A 19,204-nucleotide genomic window follows, 5' to 3' on the forward strand; every position below is an offset into this window, starting at 1 on the left:
CTAAGATTTAAAATACAAGTCACAGTTGTTTCAGTTTACATGACCTTACTTGGGAGTTCCTGTTGAAATCTGGTAAAAGTAGTATGAAAGTTTTTAGTGTCTGAAAAAGTGTATGGGAGAAAAACACTTTCTTTGTCACGTAAAGTGGAAATGTTGAGAAGAAAGACTGCAGTACAAAAGCGCAGAAGCTTTTATTTTGAAGGTGAGGACGTGGCTTTCACATATGAAGAATGTTGACTTTCCTTCCTCCCCAGGTATTGCACATTTATTTTTTTTTACAGTTACAGGTGTTCAGTGCTGCTGCAGACTTCTTTGTAAAGGAACTTCAGTAAGAACGGTACTGTTCAAATGTAAAGGCTTAGTGCTGTTACTTCTGTTAAAAAATAATTCATGATAAAATTATGAAAATACTATAGATGAAATGAAGGAACTGGGGGGAGGAGGGGAACCTCCACAGTAGCTGCAATAGGACAGTACATTCTTCTGTACCTGTTTGTGCCAGTGTTGGCACTAGCTTGTCTTAAAAAGATTAAGCAGCAGCAGAGCTTTGTGGGATGCTCTCAACTCCCTTAGAAAAATAAGGAGGATCCAAGGGAAGATCACGAAGGAGGGCAGATGAAGGCTTAGGCTCAGAATCCTTACACAAATTGGAACAGTCAATTTTAGTTTTGACTGGAAAAAAATTATCAACAGTAGGTGGAAAAAAAAAAATAGCATTTTTTACTATGTATTTTAAGTAAACAGCAAGATTGGAATTCACCTCCAAGGCAAGATACTAAGTTGCAGCAGTACAAGCACTAGGTATCTTTTTCAGTGCTACAGGGTACAGTTCTGTAAACTTTCTTCATTAAGAAAAAAAAAGCATTTTAGCAAGTAGAAATACTGTTTCAATCTGTTCCACATATTCAAATGAATTAAGTTTTACATTTTACTAAGTTCCATGGATGATTGCTTATGAGATCTTTTGGATAATGTTCCATATTTATATGAAATAAGTGCCAGGCCCAGTGCTCCAATTCCAGAAAGAGCAAAAAGCACATACAGTGCTATTTCTGCACTGTGTGATGTTAAATCTAATCCCAGAAAGCGCACACTGTCAGCCAGTCCTGGTGTGGTGTCTGGTATCACTGTTCATGAGAAAACAATAAGAAATAGTCAGTACATGGCTTGTCAGGAACATTTTCCTGTGTATGTGTGCATCACCTCTTCCTCACTCTGCAGGGCTTTTTAGTGTGGCTCTTCAGTGCTCTGGCAGTAGCTGTGGGTCTTTGGGATCAGCAGTTGACACTGCTGTAGCTCAGAGTAACGGTACAGCTGAGGGCTTATAGTGAGCTCCTGGGGCTGGAGGAGAGACAAGCATTTCCTTATATCTACTGCTGATAGAAAATGTCCTTTTAAACACCCAAACTGAAGTGGTTGCTGTCAGTTAATTTACTTAGTCCAGAGATCACAAGACAAAAAAGAATATTTCCAAAGTCTTCTTAGAAAGTAGTCAAAATTGTTTTTAAGAAAAATGCAGTGCAGGAGTGCTGAATGGGTAGGATATGGAAAACATAGTAGACTGCAATAACTTTTTTTGTCTGTTTTGAGGACAGATACTGAGCTAGGTGTTAGCATAAAATCTTAAGTTATTCTGGTTTTGGAAACAGAAATGACAATGTGTTCTGTGTGAATCTCTTCATTAATAAAGGCTGGTGATCAGACAGTTTGCTACCCCAGCTCTTTAAAAGAATACTGGAGAAAATAGTCTTTTAGGATGAGACATTATGGAAATGCAATTTCTGTTGCACCACTTACCTTCAGGCTCCGTTTCCAGACAGGGATGTGGGCCTGTTGCAGGATCTAGAAAGCCATTGCAGCTGATGATCTGGGAGTAGTACCTGGCAGAGGCCTTGGGGAGCCGTGGCAATGTGGGATCTGTGTAATTCACATGGTAGAACCCAAACTTTTCATCAAAGCCCACTGCCCACTCAAAGTTGTCCATCAGTGTCCATGCCGTGTAGCCGCGCAGGTCAACGCCATCAAGCACAACAGCTGTTAGCAGGAGCAGACATAGCAGGTTAGCTGAGCAGTCAGGTGACAGGAGTCACCAGTAGGCCAGCAGTGGTGCAAACAGGGCAATACAGAAGTGCACACTGAGTGCAGTGCAGTTACTGCCACGTTTATCTCACCATCTCCCTGTCCCTACCACTTGCCAGTTGCTACAGCTAGTAATGAGCCAGGGTAGCTCAGCCAGCCTCTGAAGATTGTTTCTCTTTGCTCTAAAAATCAAAGCTTTCATTCAAGAAGTGAAGGTTTAACAGAGAACGATGAGTTTTTAAACGTGTTTATGATGGGGTCTGTGCTGCTCAAAGTAAGAAGCATTTGAACAGCTGGCAGTTAGCTCCCTCTAAGGCAGACAACTAAGCTTAACCACTGCTGTAAGCAAAACAAGGGTTTTTCTGTGTGTCTGTTGTGAACAAGGTACAGTTTTTAGAAATAGCAGTAGTTGGGACTATCTAGTTTAACCACTAACCCATCAAGTAATGGAACCCTCTCTTGCCAGATGCAGCTATATAAGGAAGCTGCCCTTATCGTACTTCTGTTAAACCCATGGTTTGTTCTTCCTTTGGATCATTGTTCCCTGCAAAAATTCTTGGCCAGCAATGACCAGTTTCTGCTACATTCCAAAGGTTTTCAACATGGCTGCAGAGTAAATGTGTATAATTTACAAACATAGTGCCAGTGATCTGTCAGCTCCTTACGACTTGCTTTGCTCAGCAGCATCTCCCAACAAGACTGACATGTGCAGCTTTAAATACTCATTCTTACCTTTCAGCGCTTCGTTAATGTAGTTCCGATGGTAATGGATTCGCCAAGTGTCATTGAAATCTACGGCTCCCCTCTCTGATATCCCATTTTCAGTCACATAAATAGGAGGGTTGTTGTACTCTTCCTTTATCCACCTCAGGAGCTTTCGGAAGCCAAAGGGTGTCACCTTTAGCCAGAAGGAACCAGAGTTCAGCCAGCTGCGGTCGGTTACTGAAGCAACACCCCTGCAGAGGAGGACACACTGATCACAGCACAGCCCCAAGCCTGGCCCTGCATTACTGCTCAGCTGGGAAATCTGACACCGAGCTCTGTAGAAAAGTGCACCCAGGTGCAAGCTGTGAAAAGCACCGAGCTTGGGGGGAGGTGAAGAGCTGCTGGTGTTCACAAACCTCCAGAAAACACTTCTCATATTTTGTTTTAAAGTTATTTGCTGCCTGTAGATAAAAAGCTTCACTTAATGTAAATTTAACCATGAAGTGATTTAGTTGTTTGGCTTTAAACTTAATGAAGTTTATCCAGTGTGGGGAGGGAACCAACAACTGTTTAAAACAGCAAATGGAGAAGTAGTATCTGTAAACCAGGGCACTCTCCCACTTAAAACTACAGACTGGATGCAGGAAAAATGATAAATGCAGCTGATACCAAATGGTTGTGAGACTGATTCTTTCATTTTTAGATGCTCTAATTTTCCTTACTCTGTCCTAACAATTCATTTTTTAATCAGGTCATAATAAGGTAGCTGACCTATTCTGAACACAGCATCACAAGTATTGTCTGGGGCTATTTTCCCTAATATGAATGTCTCGTGGCTTTATTTGCCATTAGTGTACATTGCTCAGTTGGCGTTGGCTTCCAAGTGTGCGTATTTTACTTGACCAATAGTTTACAGTCATAATCTTACCTGTCAGCATCATACGATAGAATACCAGTAGAATACTCATACTTGTATGTTAAAACTGTAGTATAATGATTTAGACCAAAGTAGTCATATGTGCCTTTAATTCTTTGCTTTTCACTTTCTGTAAATTCTGGAAGTCTGCAACGGAAAACAAAAAGGCATAAAGCCATCAAAATGCAATAAGCACAAAAGAAGGTGAAGGTACTGTGATCTTTCTAGAGGAACATCAGAAAAATCCATCAGTTAAAGCACAGACAGGGTAAAACATGAGCTTTCCTTTCCTTATATGTGTCTAGAAAGAAAGAAAAAAGGGAAAACATTCTTTTCTTAGCAGGCCACTGGTAATGCGATAGATTTAAAAGTAATGAGAAAGACAAATAAATATAATTCAGAGGTGTGAATGAGTCTCAATGCTTGAGTTCAGTGTATCGTTTTAAGAACAATTAAAATATATTTGCCCCAGGCAGGCAAAGCACTACATATAGTGCATAACATTTATTATATCACTCTGAACTGCCAACATGCTACCCCCAGCGTAGAAGCTTGGACAAATCTCTTTTATATTAGTAAACTTAATTTGCAAGAAAGGTAAAGAGAGAAAAAATATACAATTAGTTTTTCTGTGAGACTACACTAAGATTTTTATAGTACCATTTCAATAGAGTTCTTCCTATTTAACAGTGTATCAGAAAAGCGGGTTTTAGCTCGGCAAGTGGAAGAAAAGCAAGAAGTTTGTGCCTGCACTCTTACCGGGAGCTGCTCAGACCCTGGGCCAGGCTGCGTTCCCGAATCCTCGTTTTCATCACTTCATTATAATCGCCGTTTTTGAAAATGGGATGAGCAAACCAACCTATAAGGAACTAACCCAGGAAATAAGGGAGAAGGATAAATTATGAATTAAAATAAGGATTTAACTGTTCCTCCCCATAGGCTGCTTTATAGATAATAGCTGGCCCTATAATGAGCAAACAGATATGCAGGAATGCCTGTATAACAGCAGCAAATTTAACAAGCAGCCTAGAGAGCTGTGACCAGATTCTTCTCTACCTGCAAGTATTGTCTGGCAGCTTCAAAATCCTCCTGTTTGTGTGGGTTCCTTGGCTCAGCCCAGTCAGAGTTGATGGTGATAGAGATCAGTCCTCCTTGTTTCGCACGGTAAGTCTCATTGTACAGGTGCCAGGCTTCTGCATGGGCCTTGATGAGGTTGTGCCCCACCACATAGGGGGCTCGCCCAGGTCTAACAGAGATACCTGCAGGAACAGCACAGACACTGCAGCAGCAATTCCTAGCTCCAATCTGCTTCTTCCCAGCTTAACACCCAGGACCTGCAGAGCTGCCCACCAGTGAATGAACAAGCATGCAGTACCTGGTGCCTTTGAGCCCAGCCAAGGGCTGAGATGCATGTGACAGCAGGTCTGCTGAAGGCACAGCTGTCACGTGCAGGCTGTGGGGAACCCACATCACCCTCCTGCCCATGCTCTGCTGTCTGCACAGAGAGCAGAAAGCTGTATGTTCAGGCCAGCTCCCAGCCCTTCCCTTCTCAAAAATTGTGCTCAGCAGTCTTACCTGGAGCAGCTGTGCCAAAGCCATACCCAAGATATGCAGTGTTGTAGGGTTCATTGAGGGTTATCCAAAATTTCACTTTGTCTCCCAATCTCTGGAAAAGGAGCTCAGCATATTCCTTAAACCTCTGAATTATGGTATCATTCTCCCACCCACCGTTGTCCTGCAGTGCCTGTGGGAGGTCCCAGTGATAGAGAGTGACCTGTGGGGAATGACAATGAGAGAAAGGGCTCAGCCGGTCATTGATTCACTTTCAGAATGAAGGACAAGAGAATGGCCTTGTTTGCAGGCATAAGCCCAACTCCATCTGCAGTTTTCTAACAGACACGGACAAATCTGCAGTAACCCGAGTGCCTTCTGTCCTGTAATGGTTTGAGGCCATAGCGATCACTTGCACACTCTAATAAATGCCACTTTGCCAGTGTTCCAGTTCCTTTAGTATGAGGGGAAATGACTCAAACTCTAGGGCCTGCCCAGCTGTCAAGATGAGTCTCTCACTTTCAGTCATACTAAAGCCTGCAATAATCACATGACAGCAAGAACTCAAGTCAGTAAAGAACAGCTGCAGCTACACTGATTCTCAAATGAAGTACAATGCAGTACAACACCTGTTTTTGAGGGATCTTGAACAGCCTGGGAATTCGTAAGGACAAAGAACTTCCCAGTAATCCCAACACAGGAACCACAAAGGCAAATCTGAAAGTGGGGATCTGATCTTTCAACATCAGGATAATTCTCAACTCCTGCACTCTGTTGGATTTCCAGTCCATTTTTACAGTTACCTGAGGTGTAATATTGGCTGCCAGAAGAGCATCAATTAGCCTTTCATAGTAGTTCAATCCCATTTCATTGACGTATCTGGTGGTCCCATCTGGGAGAACACGTGACCAGGAGATTGAAAAGCGATAGTGAGACACCTTGAGGCGTTTCAGCATTTCCACATCCTCCTCAATCTTGTGGTAGCTGTCACAAGCTACATCTCCATTGGCATCATTGCTGATTTTCAAAGGAGTGTGAGTGTATTTGTCCCAAATGCTAAGTCCTTTCCCATCTGCTCTCCATGCTCCCTCAATCTGTAAATGAAGATGGGGGAGGGAAGGGAGAAATCATCAGTAAACTCCAAATTGACATCTTGGCCTAGGAAAGAATTCTGCCCATCAGACTTCGTGGCACCACATAACATTCTGACTTATCAGCACAAGCCTTGGAACAGTATCATTTTTTGCTGTACTAAACTGGTAGGTCTCTTGGGCCACAAGGCATAGAAGTATTAGCAAAGTACTATGTCAAAGGAAAGGTATTGCCCTTCAACCTGCTGCTCAGTGTTTGCTTCCCCTTGTGAAATCTCTGCTGCTATCTCAATTTCCGTGGTATAACCGTGCCATTATAAGGGAAAACTGAGATATTTAAGGCAGTTGTTACAGTAACCCTCAATTACCATAAAACCTAATGTAGAAGCTGTGTCTCATCCAAAACGAATTAACTCTCCATGAGTGTTTGAAGAGTCAGTCTTTGTTTCCTAACCTGATATGCAGCTGTTGCTACACTCCAGCAAAAGTTCTTTGGAAACTCCCCATATAAAAATTCATCTTCTTTTGGCAATGGGATACCATTGTTGCGAATGATTTCTGCATAGTACACAGCCGAGCGCCTTGGGGTTCTTGGCCTGTTGGGATCATCAAAATCAACCTCGTGCAATCCAAATCTTGGCTCATAACCATTCAACCATTCAAAGGAATCCAGAAAAGACCAAGCATTGTATCCTCTCAGATTAACACCGTCCAGCTTGTAAGCTGAAAGATGAGAAACAATGGGAGAGCATCAGTGATGTTTCACACATTTAACAAACCACAAGAAATTCACTGGCAAACGCATACACACTTTCAGCTTCATCAAGCTATCTCTGAACAAGAAAGACCACGAGAGACTTCACATCTGGAGGATACAGAATACAAATGGCTCTACAAAGGAGATGATAAAAAAAAACCCACTACGTTTATATTGCACTCAGAATATTAAAAGAACAGCAGAAGATGCTTTTAAAAACTACACCTCAGAGGAAAATTGTGACAAGAATCTAGAGGGGAGATATACAACACAAAATAAAAGCAAACATTTGTACCTTTTAAAGCTTCATCTATGTACGTTTTGTAGTAAAGTATCCTGGTTTGGTCATCAACATCCGATTCGGTCTTTAGCCCCACTCCGTTCTCAATGATGTACATTGGAGGATTTCCATACTCTTCTTTGACCCAGTTCAGCAGCCTCCTCAGCCCCCAAGCCACAGCCCGATGGCCAGCAAGAGCTGAGGTAGGCCAGGAGCTGTCAACATCTGTTGATATTTCCTGGTCATACTCATAAGAGAAGGGATTCAGTCGGGTTGTTGCATGGGTTACAAGTTTGGCAGTGTAGGTGTTGAAACAGAAAACATCCGCTGTGCCCCTGATGTACTCACGCTCTTCAGCTGTGAAAACCGGTAGGCGGGATGACGGCAGGTTTTGGAGCTCACTCCTGTTTCCAACTTTCCATTTCATGACTTCAGGGTAGTCCCCATTTTTGAAAACTGGATGTGCAAACCACCCCACCAAAAACTGCATGTACCTGTCTGCAGCTTCTAGGTCCCTGGGGTCGCTTGGTGTCTTTGGCTCAATCCAATCAATATTGAAACACAGAGAAATGACTCCTCCCTGACTCGCTCTGTATTTGTCATCGTATGTGTGGTAGACTCTGGCGTGAGCTTTCAGTAAGGTGTGTGCCACTTCATAGGGAGCACCACCAGGATTATTGACATTGGGTGGAAATTCCCCTATCCCATAACTAACCCAAGCAATAACGTAGGGTTCATTGAATGTAAGCCAGAACTTCACCCTGTCCCCAAAGGTCTGGAAACAGAAGTCTGCAAAACTGTCAAACAGTTCAATGAGCTCACTGTTCTCCCAGCCACCAATGTCCTGGAGAGCTTGTGGCAGGTCCCAGTGGTACAGGGTGACGATTGGAGTGATGTTGTTTGCGACCAGCCCATCAATGAGATGGTTATAGTAATCAACACCATGGCTGTTTATTGAATTGTTCCTTCCGTTGGGGAAGATTCGAGGCCAGGACAGAGAGAAACGATAGTTCTTTACCCCTAAGGCTCTCAGCAGGTAAATATCTTCCTCTACCTTGTTGTAGCTATTACAAGCTATATCTCCAGTGTCATTGTTTTTTATGTTTCCTGGTACATGGGTGAAGTTATCCCAAACACTGGGTCCTTTGCCATCCGCATCCCAACCTCCTTCAATCTGGTATGCAGAAGATGACACACCCCATGTAAAGTCCTCTGGGAACGTCCCATAAAAGTACATGTCTCTTTCAAAGTCTGTTTGGGATGAAAACTTCTCCCAGACAACTTTTGACTTGGAGGGAACTTCTGATGCTGGTAGACTCGGCAACTTTGATGGTGTGGGTAGGCCAAATACCACCGACGCAGAACTTCTGTCTGAGACTTTGGATGGGAAACCATTGTTTTCAATAACACTGGAATAGAAATAAGCACTTGCCCTGGGAGTCCTTGGTCTGTTGCTATCTTCAAAATTCACATGATGTAGCCCAAATTTTAGGCTGTAACCCCCTGGGCCTTCAAAGCCATCAACCAGGGATCGAGCAATATATGACTGAACATCAACTGCGTCTAGTTTTACCGCTGTCGTAGAAACAGTACAAGACTCTGTTAGTCACTTGAACATTTTCCGAATGCAGCAAAGCACAACACAAGCACGCAGCTGAGGGTAACAACAGGGTGACAGCCAAACATCTACGAATTGTGTTTAGGTAAAAGAAAACAAAACAATTAGAGTATTTGGCAAGAAGAGCCATGATCACTATAATAGGAGCCAGTCAAAAACTTAGTGATAAAAACGCATCAGAAAATAAGTACTAGAGTAAAGCCCACTTGTGCCATGGGTATTCCCTTCCCTATGTTCTAGTTTTCAAGAACAACTCATCAGCTTAAGTATACAGTGCTCTTTTATATTTACCACTATAGTTAAACTGAAACATGATATGTATGTAGTGCTTGTCTAGCTTCCCTAGGCACAGAAGAATTCCTCTCTGCAGAACACAATACTCAGTACCATCAGAGACAAGTCTAGCATCCTTCCTCATATTGCCTACAGTAAAGCACTCTCTTTCTTATCCCAGAAAAGTTCTCTTTCCATATGCTGTCCATGTTCCATTTGCAGATGCAAAACAGCAATGCTAAATAGTGTTTTCTGCAGCTCTTCTATCAGTATGTTGAGAACTAGGTCAACAGGATCAAAAGCTGTACAGTGATCATCAACATAATTAATACATTATATTCAATATAATGAAGTTTTTGTGATCCTATTGATTTGTGTATCTGAAGAAAGCATACTAAAATATCTATTTGAAATCTCAAATCTCTATATTTGTCTAGGACTTCAGTTACCAGTATTATTTTTTGTTAAGGTGATACACAGTTTGCAAAGATAAAGGCATACATTGAATCTTTCTCAAAATAATTGAGATAAAAGTATCTCCCTAAAAATTCTAATTTGCAATGGTGCAGGATGCTATCAGTTAGACCTACTGAATCAGTAAAGACACCGTTCAGTCCCATCTATGAGATCTCTGCAGGTAAGAGCCTGCCTTTAGCCAAATTGTCTTCAAAGGTACTGAAGTAGGTTTTCACTGTTTTCACTGAGAGACTGGCTTTAGGTTATATTTGTACCTATGAAAAATCTCTTCCAGTACCTAGACAGAATGGAGAGCTCCATACCTGGTCATCAGATATGCTGGAATTTATGACATTGTATATAAGAGGCGGCCCACCTCATGTTACTGTACAAATGGTGATGTTTTAAAGCTAATCACTGTGGGAGTGACAGAATAACTAGTTGCCATCATTCTAATTTAAAAAAAAAGACATACCTTTTAGAGCCTCATTGATGTATCGGCGGAAATAATCCACTCGCAGAGTGTCATTAATAAGATCCCCTGTGGCTTCTGTCGGCATACCATTTCCTGCTATGTAAATTGGGATCTTTGCCCCTGTATATTCCTGGGACACAAACTTCAGCAGCCTTCTTAATCCCCACGGGACCACATGGATTGAAAAAGAGGCAGTCTTTGGCCACGAAGGATCTACGTGCAAAGAGAAGTTCCCAATGCTTTCATATCCAGGTATGCAGGTATCATTAGTCACGGCACTAACCAGGTGGGAAGTGTAATGGGAAAGGCCAAAAAAGTCTGCCGTTCCTTTCACCCAGGTTTTCTCCTCCTCCGTAAACACAGGCAGCTGTGCAACTGTGTTGGAGCACTGCTGGTTTACTTCCTGGATCTGAGCCTTCAGGATATCTGGATAGTCACCGTTAACAAATACAGGGTGAGCAAACCAGCCAAGCATGAACTGCAGGTACCTCTCTGATGCCTTCACATCCTCAGAGTTGGTTGGAGTCTGGGGTTCAGCCCAATCCGAGTTCAGCACCAGCCCTACCCTTCCCTGCTGCTGAGAACGGTATCTGTCATTATACAGGTGCCAGACCTTAGCATGAGCCTTGAGAATTGTGTGAGCCACCTGGGGGCAGAAAGCACAGGAATATGTGTCTCATTGCTTTGCACAACGTTGCATTAACACTGCCTTGTGAGAAAGACATCTCCATGCGAAACAAGAAAACTTGACAAAACAAAAAATCCTAACCAGAGAGTACAGCAGGGTTTGGATTAAGTATAAGAATCTGGCTGATTTCATAACAGAAAATAAAGTCTAGCATCCATTAAGTAATACATTTGCTTGAGAGTATCATAAGTCCAGCAAGCAAACAACTGTCTCAGATGCCTTATTAGGCTTAAGCATAGTTAAAATTTGCAGAATCTGAGGAACACAACAATGGCAGCTGTAGGATCCTATGTCCCTACCTTGTAAGATGCTATTCCTGGATCAGTGATTCCTGGAGGATGCTCTCCGGTGCCATAGCCAGCATAGCTGATAACCCAAGGCTCGTGGAACGTAACCCAAAACTTGACCCGATCCCCAAAAGTGGCAAAGCAGAAGTCTGCGTAGTTTGCAAAAGCATCTATGATACTGTCATTCTGCCAGCCACCAAGAACCTGAAGAGCCTGGGGGAGGTCCCAGTGGAAAAGAGTCACCATGGGCTCAATGTTAGCCTCTAGCAACCTGTCAATTAATTGGTTATAATAATCCACACCCTTGATGCTGATGGTTTCATTGGTGCCAGCAGGGAAAATTCTAGGCCAGGATATAGAAAACTTGTACAGCTGGGGATGAAGACCTCTAAGCAAATAAACATCATAGCTGGTTTTATGGTAGCTGTCACATGCCACATCTGTTGTTTGGTTCATGTAGACATGACCTTCATGCCCAAACTGATCCCAGATGCTCTCTCCTTTCCCATCCTCTGCCCAGGCTCCTTCAATATTAAAGGCACCTGTGGACGTGCCCCAGAGGAAACCACTTGGGAAAACATCTTGCAGGAAAGTATCCCTCTCCAATTCAGACTGGTTAGCAAACATTTCCCAAACTGTTTGATAGGAGGAGCGAGGGGCAGCAATTGGATTCTCTTGTAGAGTATATGTTTTGCTGAAAATAGAATAAAAAAGAGTTACAACCTCCAGGTGGATGCCAGTGCCATAGAATTTGCAGACAAGGAGCATAAATAATTGTTTGCTTCTCATTCATCTCACATATGCCAGTTAGGGAACAGCCACTTTGTCATCCAATCAATCCAACCTCCTGTCATCCAGCTGGCAGATGAAGGAGAAGTGCAATAAAGAAACTGCAGAGCACCTCAAGTGCTATATATCTCATGCATTTCTCAGCAGATAGATTTTCAAAATTCATTAAACTAGGTCAAAGACACAAACAAAATCCTTGCAGTGTGTAGCAATTTCACATGCTCACAAGTCTTCACAAGATAAGCTAAAACCAATCAATCCTGATTCACTAGTCTTTAGCTTCTTTTTGTACAATGACATTCTCTACAACAGGCACAATTGGCTTCTCACATAGGACAGTTGCTATTTTATGTTTTTAAGTTAATTTTATACATATCTATATAATATAAATTTATGTATACTACATAGATGAAAAAAGAACAGTGTGCTTGGAATATATACCTGCTATTACTGTCTTGAAGTGCAATCTGGGTAACTAAGGAGAGACAGTTACATTTCCTGAAATAGCAGGTTAGAAGATTGCCTGTAACAGCAAGAGACTGGACTCAGCAGAAAGGCATTCCCCTGCATTCCTTTAAGCAGCTAACAGCGATTTTACCTCTACAACTGTCTTATGTCTGCCTTGCATACTTGTTTCTAAAGGATACCAATTTATTACAGGATCTGGTTTAAGAACTGTACCTTGAAACATGAGATGAGAAGTCCAAGAATTCATTCACATCATATCCAATTGTACGTGCCTTCTCTTTATTAAGAGCTGAAAACAAACAATAGATGGGTTTAGTCACAAATCAAATGTCACAGACTGTATGACATTACTCGTAAATACAATTACATCTTTTGAAACAAGGCTTTTTTTTTCCAAATAATTAATAGCTGTTTTTCTCAGATTTAGTATGTTGTGTTGGTTTTTTTTTCTCCAAGAAGAATACAAAACAAAAAAAAACAAAAAAACCCTGTAAGATTATTTAACCTAATAGCAATGGTCTGGAAAGGATAATTACATAATTACATAATTTCCCACTCAAAGCCCAGCTACAGAACTCTTCTACTTCTTAAAACATGTCACTTACCAGTGACAATGGCAGCCACTGGTATGAATGGATTCTCTTCCAAGGAATCACAGTCAAGGAACTTTATACTAAAAAGCAATACTTCTATGTCCTTCCAGACTTCCTGCAAAACAAGAATTCAAACAGAGATTTCTATTTTTAAAAATATTTATTGGTTTTCCAAAGATGATGCGGGGGAAGTTTCCACTTCTTGCTCTATACTTCTGGCTAGGCCATCACCCTCTGATTTATAGGGAATAAGTGTCCTGCTATAGACACACAAAGCAAAATTGTTAAAAAAGAGCCTGACATACTCCTTTTCAGGCTAGTATTGCCTATGCTGTATAATTGTGAGCAAGGCATGTCATCTCTGTGCTCATCTCTGCAGACACATGGTCCTAGGTTCAGAAGGACTTACAACAGTACCTTGTCTATTATTACAAATTGTCTATTAATACAAATTGTCTATTACTATTACTATTCAGCGTGACATCCTCTCTAAGTTACTTTTTTGCAAAATAAGCTGTTACAGATGGTTTACGAAGCTCAGTAGAATTGTAAGAACAATGATGGATTTATTCTATCTGCTCTACCTTATTACTAGAGTTTTAACTCCATATCCGTGAAGTTCAGTGTTCATTTTCACACTGTCCATAATGTTACCTGGAATTCACTCATTTTCAGGTAGAAATCTGTTTCATTTCCACACCTGTACTGAAGGCTAAGAGACAGGAAGTCTACTGAATCCTGGAAACAAGAAAGAGAAAATGATCATCCTATTGGAAAACTATTGCAGGCATTCTGTTCAAAATATACAAAGTTGCTAAATGTTTGATACAAGAACTGCTGGAGTAAGAAGCCAGAAAGCTACATGGAACCCTGGAAAATACCAGTACCACTGGACGCTGTACAAGAAGATGCATTTTGTGTCTTTCCTTCTAAACAAAGCTAAATTTTAGAAGCACTAGAGTTTAAAAAATCATTGTAAGAACATTTTATGCTTTTAATATTCCTGATTTACAATTGATTATTTAAACTGGCAAGACTGAAGATTCTCTCATTAATCAGATAGAGAAATCTTTGTCACCGTATGACTCAGGGTGATCTTATCAATAATCCTTTGGGGAAAGTCCACTTCAGAAATCTTTAGTCATTGCACACTGCAGATGTTGCTTTACTAAAAGTCCACAAGTTCAAAGGAATAGATAGCATTCTTTTATTAAACCAGTTGCTGAAGCTGGGATAGAACAAACAAACTGATAAGCCTTCCATTTATTTTTCAGTCCAAGAGTTTTTTCTAGTTTAGTCAGCTCATTTAGTACATCTTTCCTCCTCCTACAAACCACACCTTGCCTATATCCTTGAAATATCACACTTATTTGTCCTATTGTTAAATTTGGAAGGACTGTGAACAAGAGCCAAACACCTGCATTGTCATTTGTTCACTGCATCCCACATCAACATGCTCAGGCAAAAAGAACAACTAATGAGGGGTTTGGTCTTTACAGAAGGGATGTCATCATCTTTATAGAGATTAGTCACATTGTGTCATCTCTGTTCTAGACCACTTTTAGCATAGCTCAGGCGGTGCTTTAACACGTTAAATAGATTTTTTTTTTAAATAGCAGTTATTTTAAATAAAGTAATTTTTATTTGGTTGTGCATTAAATAGACTTGCAAATAAAAAAACAGTGGGTACAGTTTTTGCAGACACCTTGGTATTTAAGCATGTATACTGCTAAAACTGCCAAATATATGAGAGAAAATACGTTCCCATGTTTTTAAATCAGTACTTACTAGCCAAGAAAGGATGTTGAAGTAATTTTTAAAATCAGAGAGTTTCACATAATTGAGATAATCAAGAAGTAAAATGTACCACACTGGACAACTAAACTCTTACGTATCTTGCAATACATCACTTAATCCTCTGCATAAAAATCAAGTGAAGCAAAATCAAATTTAAATTGGAAATAATTTTCATTAAGGTGTTACCTGAAGAGAAACTGAAAGCAACTCAGATGAAGTCCTATCCAAGATAAGATCCATTCCTAAAGCAATGGACAGCTTTCCACCTTGGAAAACAAAACAAGACAAAAGCACAATCTATCAGTAGTGCAGGAAACACAAAAGAAAAAAATATCAGTTCACTGTAGGTATTTTATAATCAAGTAAGACATATAATTTTAAAGCATTTTTTATTATCAAGATATTTTATCTCAAAAGTAACCATCTTGCTCCACAAATGTTTTTTTCTTTTTTATCTTGTCAATACATTTCACTTCAAATAAATGAGAGATGCCATTTTAAAGCATGGTCAGTTTTGTTTCACTGGATTTTATAAGTACATTTTCAAAGTTTTCCACCCTTGGGTAGAAAGCTGGTAGATAAATCGGACCAGATTCTTCAGATCTGGAGTTCTAAGGATGTATTCCTTGGGAAATATCTTAATGAAAAAGCCAACTCCCATCATGCTGAAGACAGCTACTTTATTGGATGGCAAAATTTTCCCCTCCCTAAAATGGAACAGTTGCAATTTCAATTTCAATTATCAGTGACACTGAAATATGTAAGAAGGCTTTGAAAATGATTAATCAGGAATTCAGGATTTTTCCTGACACTACATTTAAGGTTTGATATATAAGCAGCACAAGACTACTGTTATTCTAGGGTACCAACTGTTTTTTAATAAGGACCCTCAACAAGCACATAGATGAGTCCTTAAGAGACATAGCAGACACAGGTATGGTAACATCTTTTTTTTCCAAGTACAGTTTCTGCTGCTGAAATTTACCTGAGGCTTCTTAATGCTTAAAAATAATATATGTCAGTATTCACACAGAGATACTTGCCTATGTTCTCCCTGACTACTTTGGCTCTCATTTTAAGTAAAATGCTATTACTAGTAATTGAAGAACAATTATCAAAATTGTGTTTGAAGAAATCCATTACTCAAGTATTTCTAAGTAGTTATGAAAGCATTGCTAACGGATTCACAGAGATCACACGTAACAAATTGTGAGAAGGTCGTATACAAAAATCTTTCCCCCTATTCTTACCTGACACAGAGTATTTCTCATGGTAAACACTGTAAGCTCTTTCATGAGCAGAAGCCAGGGCCTGGACACGGACCTGGGGGTCACTGTAAGGCAGGCTTCCCAGGAGCTCAGGCAGGTCACTGAAGGTGAGCCACATATCAGCCAGGCCCCCAAAAACATAGAAACTGAACTCTGCATAATCCACAAAAAGGTCAGCAAAAGAGCTCGCCTTCCTGCCTACAGCCACACTGTCAGGAACACCCTTGTGATGGAGAACAACCACTGGCCTGAGGTCTGCAGCAACCAGCATTTTGAGCAGCTCCTGGTAGCATCGCACTTGAGCTTCGTCTGGCTTCTTGGCGTCCCCATCAGGAAGAATGCGTGCCCATGGCAGGAAGACTTTGTAATGTGTTACCCCAATCTCACGGAGGTGGGAGAAGTACTGGAGCAGTTGGGAAATCACAGTATCTTGCTGACAGAAGTCATCACGGGCTTCAGACATAGTAGGGTCCAAAGCTTCTTTGGGTAGAACGTGGCTCTGCAGATGCAGTCTGTGCACTAATGTGGTAGGCAGAGGTCCAGCAATGGCAACAAAGTCCTGAGCTAATTCCCCATCTATCCCAAAGCTAGTAGAGACTAACAAGAAAAAGACAACTGTCTTACAAACCAGCTCCATTTCTGGACCTAGTTCAGAAACACTGTGTCCACACTATTTATATTATAGTAGGAGTAATATTTAACTGCAGTTATCTATTATGCAGATAAGTGCTCCCAGAAACAGCTGACACTGAAATGATAACAAATCAGGACGTTCAATTGATAGATGAACAAATAAATAGATGTTCTGGATGCAAAAGGTAACAAAAGCAGAATCACCTGCTTGGCTGGGGCTGGTGACACCAATGCCTCAGTTGAGCAGGAAGGTGAGGAGGCACATTTGTGCTATCATTCTTGGATGTATGAAGGAAATCTGAGAAGGCGGCACCTTACCTCCATTTGGAAAAGCTGTTGTTACATGAATTCAAGAAGCAGTAACAGTGTGTGTCCCCACACTAATAACAATATTATTTTATTGCTTTCCAAAGTACTCTTGCCTTCAGCCTTGAGAATACTTTATCTGTCAGTAGGGTGAGTGCATAGAGATCTCTTACCCAAATTGCTGCAACAAGGAGATAACTTTACTGCTCTGCATGCACATACAGCAAAATTGAAGAGTTGAGATTGTGTTATTGAGAACCAGCATCTGTGCTGCCTAAATGCAGAACATGTTTAAATTAACTAAACAAAATTCTATATAACTATATTGTAACTATACTGAAAAACCAGTTGTCTCCCACTTCACCTCCCTTAAAAGCTAGTTTTTGTCTAAAACATAAGTGGAATTATCTGGGCAATTTATCACTCTGACAAAAAATATTTTCATTATTATTTAAATTATAGTAGAAACTGACTCTAAACTTTTGCTTTTACTCACAGTTGACAACCTCCTGCATATACAAAGCCTATAATTTGTGTACTTGGACTCTGATGCTCAGGTGACTATTTTATATTTTTAGAGAGCCTTAAAAAACTTGCTGAAACATTGTGCCTGCTGTTTTGAGCACTTAAATACTCTTTCCCTCCCAGCCACAATGAATTTAACAAGATCGAATAGGAACTTTATATATAGCACCACCTGCTGTTAATTTTTGAGTACAGCAGTGTTAACTCCAGAAAAATATCCCTCCTCTATATGAAGCATACAGAATTGTAGGGCAAGAGGAAGTAGGAAGAAAACATTTCCTACTTACTAAAAGACAGTGGAGGAAAGAAAGAATGTATAAAGAAGAACAAGTCTCTCCCTATCCTTAGGGTGAGTTATTAACAATATAGAAAATCTTTGCTGCAGGTGGGCAGTTGTTTTTAATAAAATGTAGCTTTAGCTGAGATGCAGTTCATGGGTAGCAGAGAAATGTTACTGCAAATAGTGCCCAATGATAGCACAGTACAGCTTGCAACATTTATGAATCTTTTAATTCCATAAATATAACATCCATGTTTAAAGGTATGCTTAGTCAGACTAAGGAACATTTGGACTGCAATAATTTACCTCTGCAGACAACAAAGAGAAGTGGGAATCCATGTCCCCTACAGAAGAACCTACGACTACCAAAAGTGTAAGGAATTTAGGCTTACAATCTAGAAATATAAAAGACAGTTTAAATATCCTCTTGGATTAGTTTCATGCCATTTATATCGGGCACAGTAGGATCACTTGATTATTTAGATTTTTTTTTTTTTTAAATATGATTGAACTTGTATTAAAGGCATTGGTCACAACTGCACAGTTAAAGCTGCAGATGTTTGCAACAAAATCACCGTCAAAAACCTGGAGGTTTTTGTTTTGTTGATTGGGTTTTCTGTTTTAAAAGAAAACCTTTAAGGAGCAAAGCCTGGTGCTTCAGGAGTTAGAAATGTTTGTAACACAGGGTATTGGAAAAATAGGAATAGGTACCCAAAAAAGTGATAGTATCTCCCATGCTGGGAACATTCAAGACTCAGTTTGGTGCAGGACAATCTAATCTATGGCTCTGATGCCAACAAGAGGTTGGATAAAAAGATGTGCAGGGATCCTTTCTGACCTAGACTTTCCAATAATTTTCTTTTGGAAACTGTCACTTTTCTTCCCCATTTTTCATCAGTAGCAGCTAAACTACCATATCAAAATACTGGACGTTCATGCAACTGAAGTACAAAGCAACTCTTAAGTGTCCACATTTGATCTCTATCAGAAATACATACAAAGTAAATCTCTCTCAGAATTGGCACTGACTTAGAAGTAGCTAGTCTACACTACCTGTACTTAAAATATCATGGTATTCTTTGAGCTTTTTAGCTCAAAGAATCTTTCATAGGTGCTGGTATCAGGTCGATAAGAATTAAAGATATTCAAATATTTCTTTTCTAAAATAATGTAATAATCCCATACTGTACAGCACATAACTGAGACCAATATAAATTTAAGTAGAATTTTCTTACACAATTATCTGTAAATCTACTAATGCACTCTTAAAAATCCTTCACAAACAAAGGCACTGTTCAAGTCACTTACGGGTTAAGACATTCCTCTAGTTGGGAGGGTTTTGCCATCCTGACCTAAAAGCCTTGCTTTA

At 40.3% G+C, this 19,204-nt stretch overlaps 1 protein-coding gene across 1 annotated transcript; it reads right to left on the reverse strand.

Moving 5' to 3' along the window:
* Positions 1 to 921: 921 nt before the first annotated feature.
* Positions 922 to 18,207, reverse strand: LCT (lactase). Its single transcript, XM_010714026.3, has 17 exons — positions 16,074 to 18,207; positions 15,010 to 15,089; positions 13,681 to 13,764; positions 13,039 to 13,141; positions 12,647 to 12,722; positions 11,189 to 11,870; positions 10,202 to 10,847; positions 7,395 to 8,954; positions 6,797 to 7,065; positions 6,055 to 6,345; positions 5,276 to 5,474; positions 4,757 to 4,959; positions 4,460 to 4,569; positions 3,713 to 3,847; positions 2,812 to 3,035; positions 1,798 to 2,034; positions 922 to 1,127 (listed from the first exon to the last, which is right to left on the reverse strand). The coding sequence occupies exons 1-17, from the start codon at positions 16,726 to 16,728 to the stop codon at positions 922 to 924; spliced, it is 5,760 nt and encodes a 1,919-aa protein (XP_010712328.1). The 5' UTR covers positions 16,729 to 18,207.
* Between the last annotated feature and the right edge of the window lie 997 nt (positions 18,208 to 19,204).

This window comes from Meleagris gallopavo, chromosome 7 (assembly GCF_000146605.3).
Source record: "Meleagris gallopavo isolate NT-WF06-2002-E0010 breed Aviagen turkey brand Nicholas breeding stock chromosome 7, Turkey_5.1, whole genome shotgun sequence".
Taxonomy (NCBI): domain Eukaryota; kingdom Metazoa; phylum Chordata; class Aves; order Galliformes; family Phasianidae; genus Meleagris; species Meleagris gallopavo.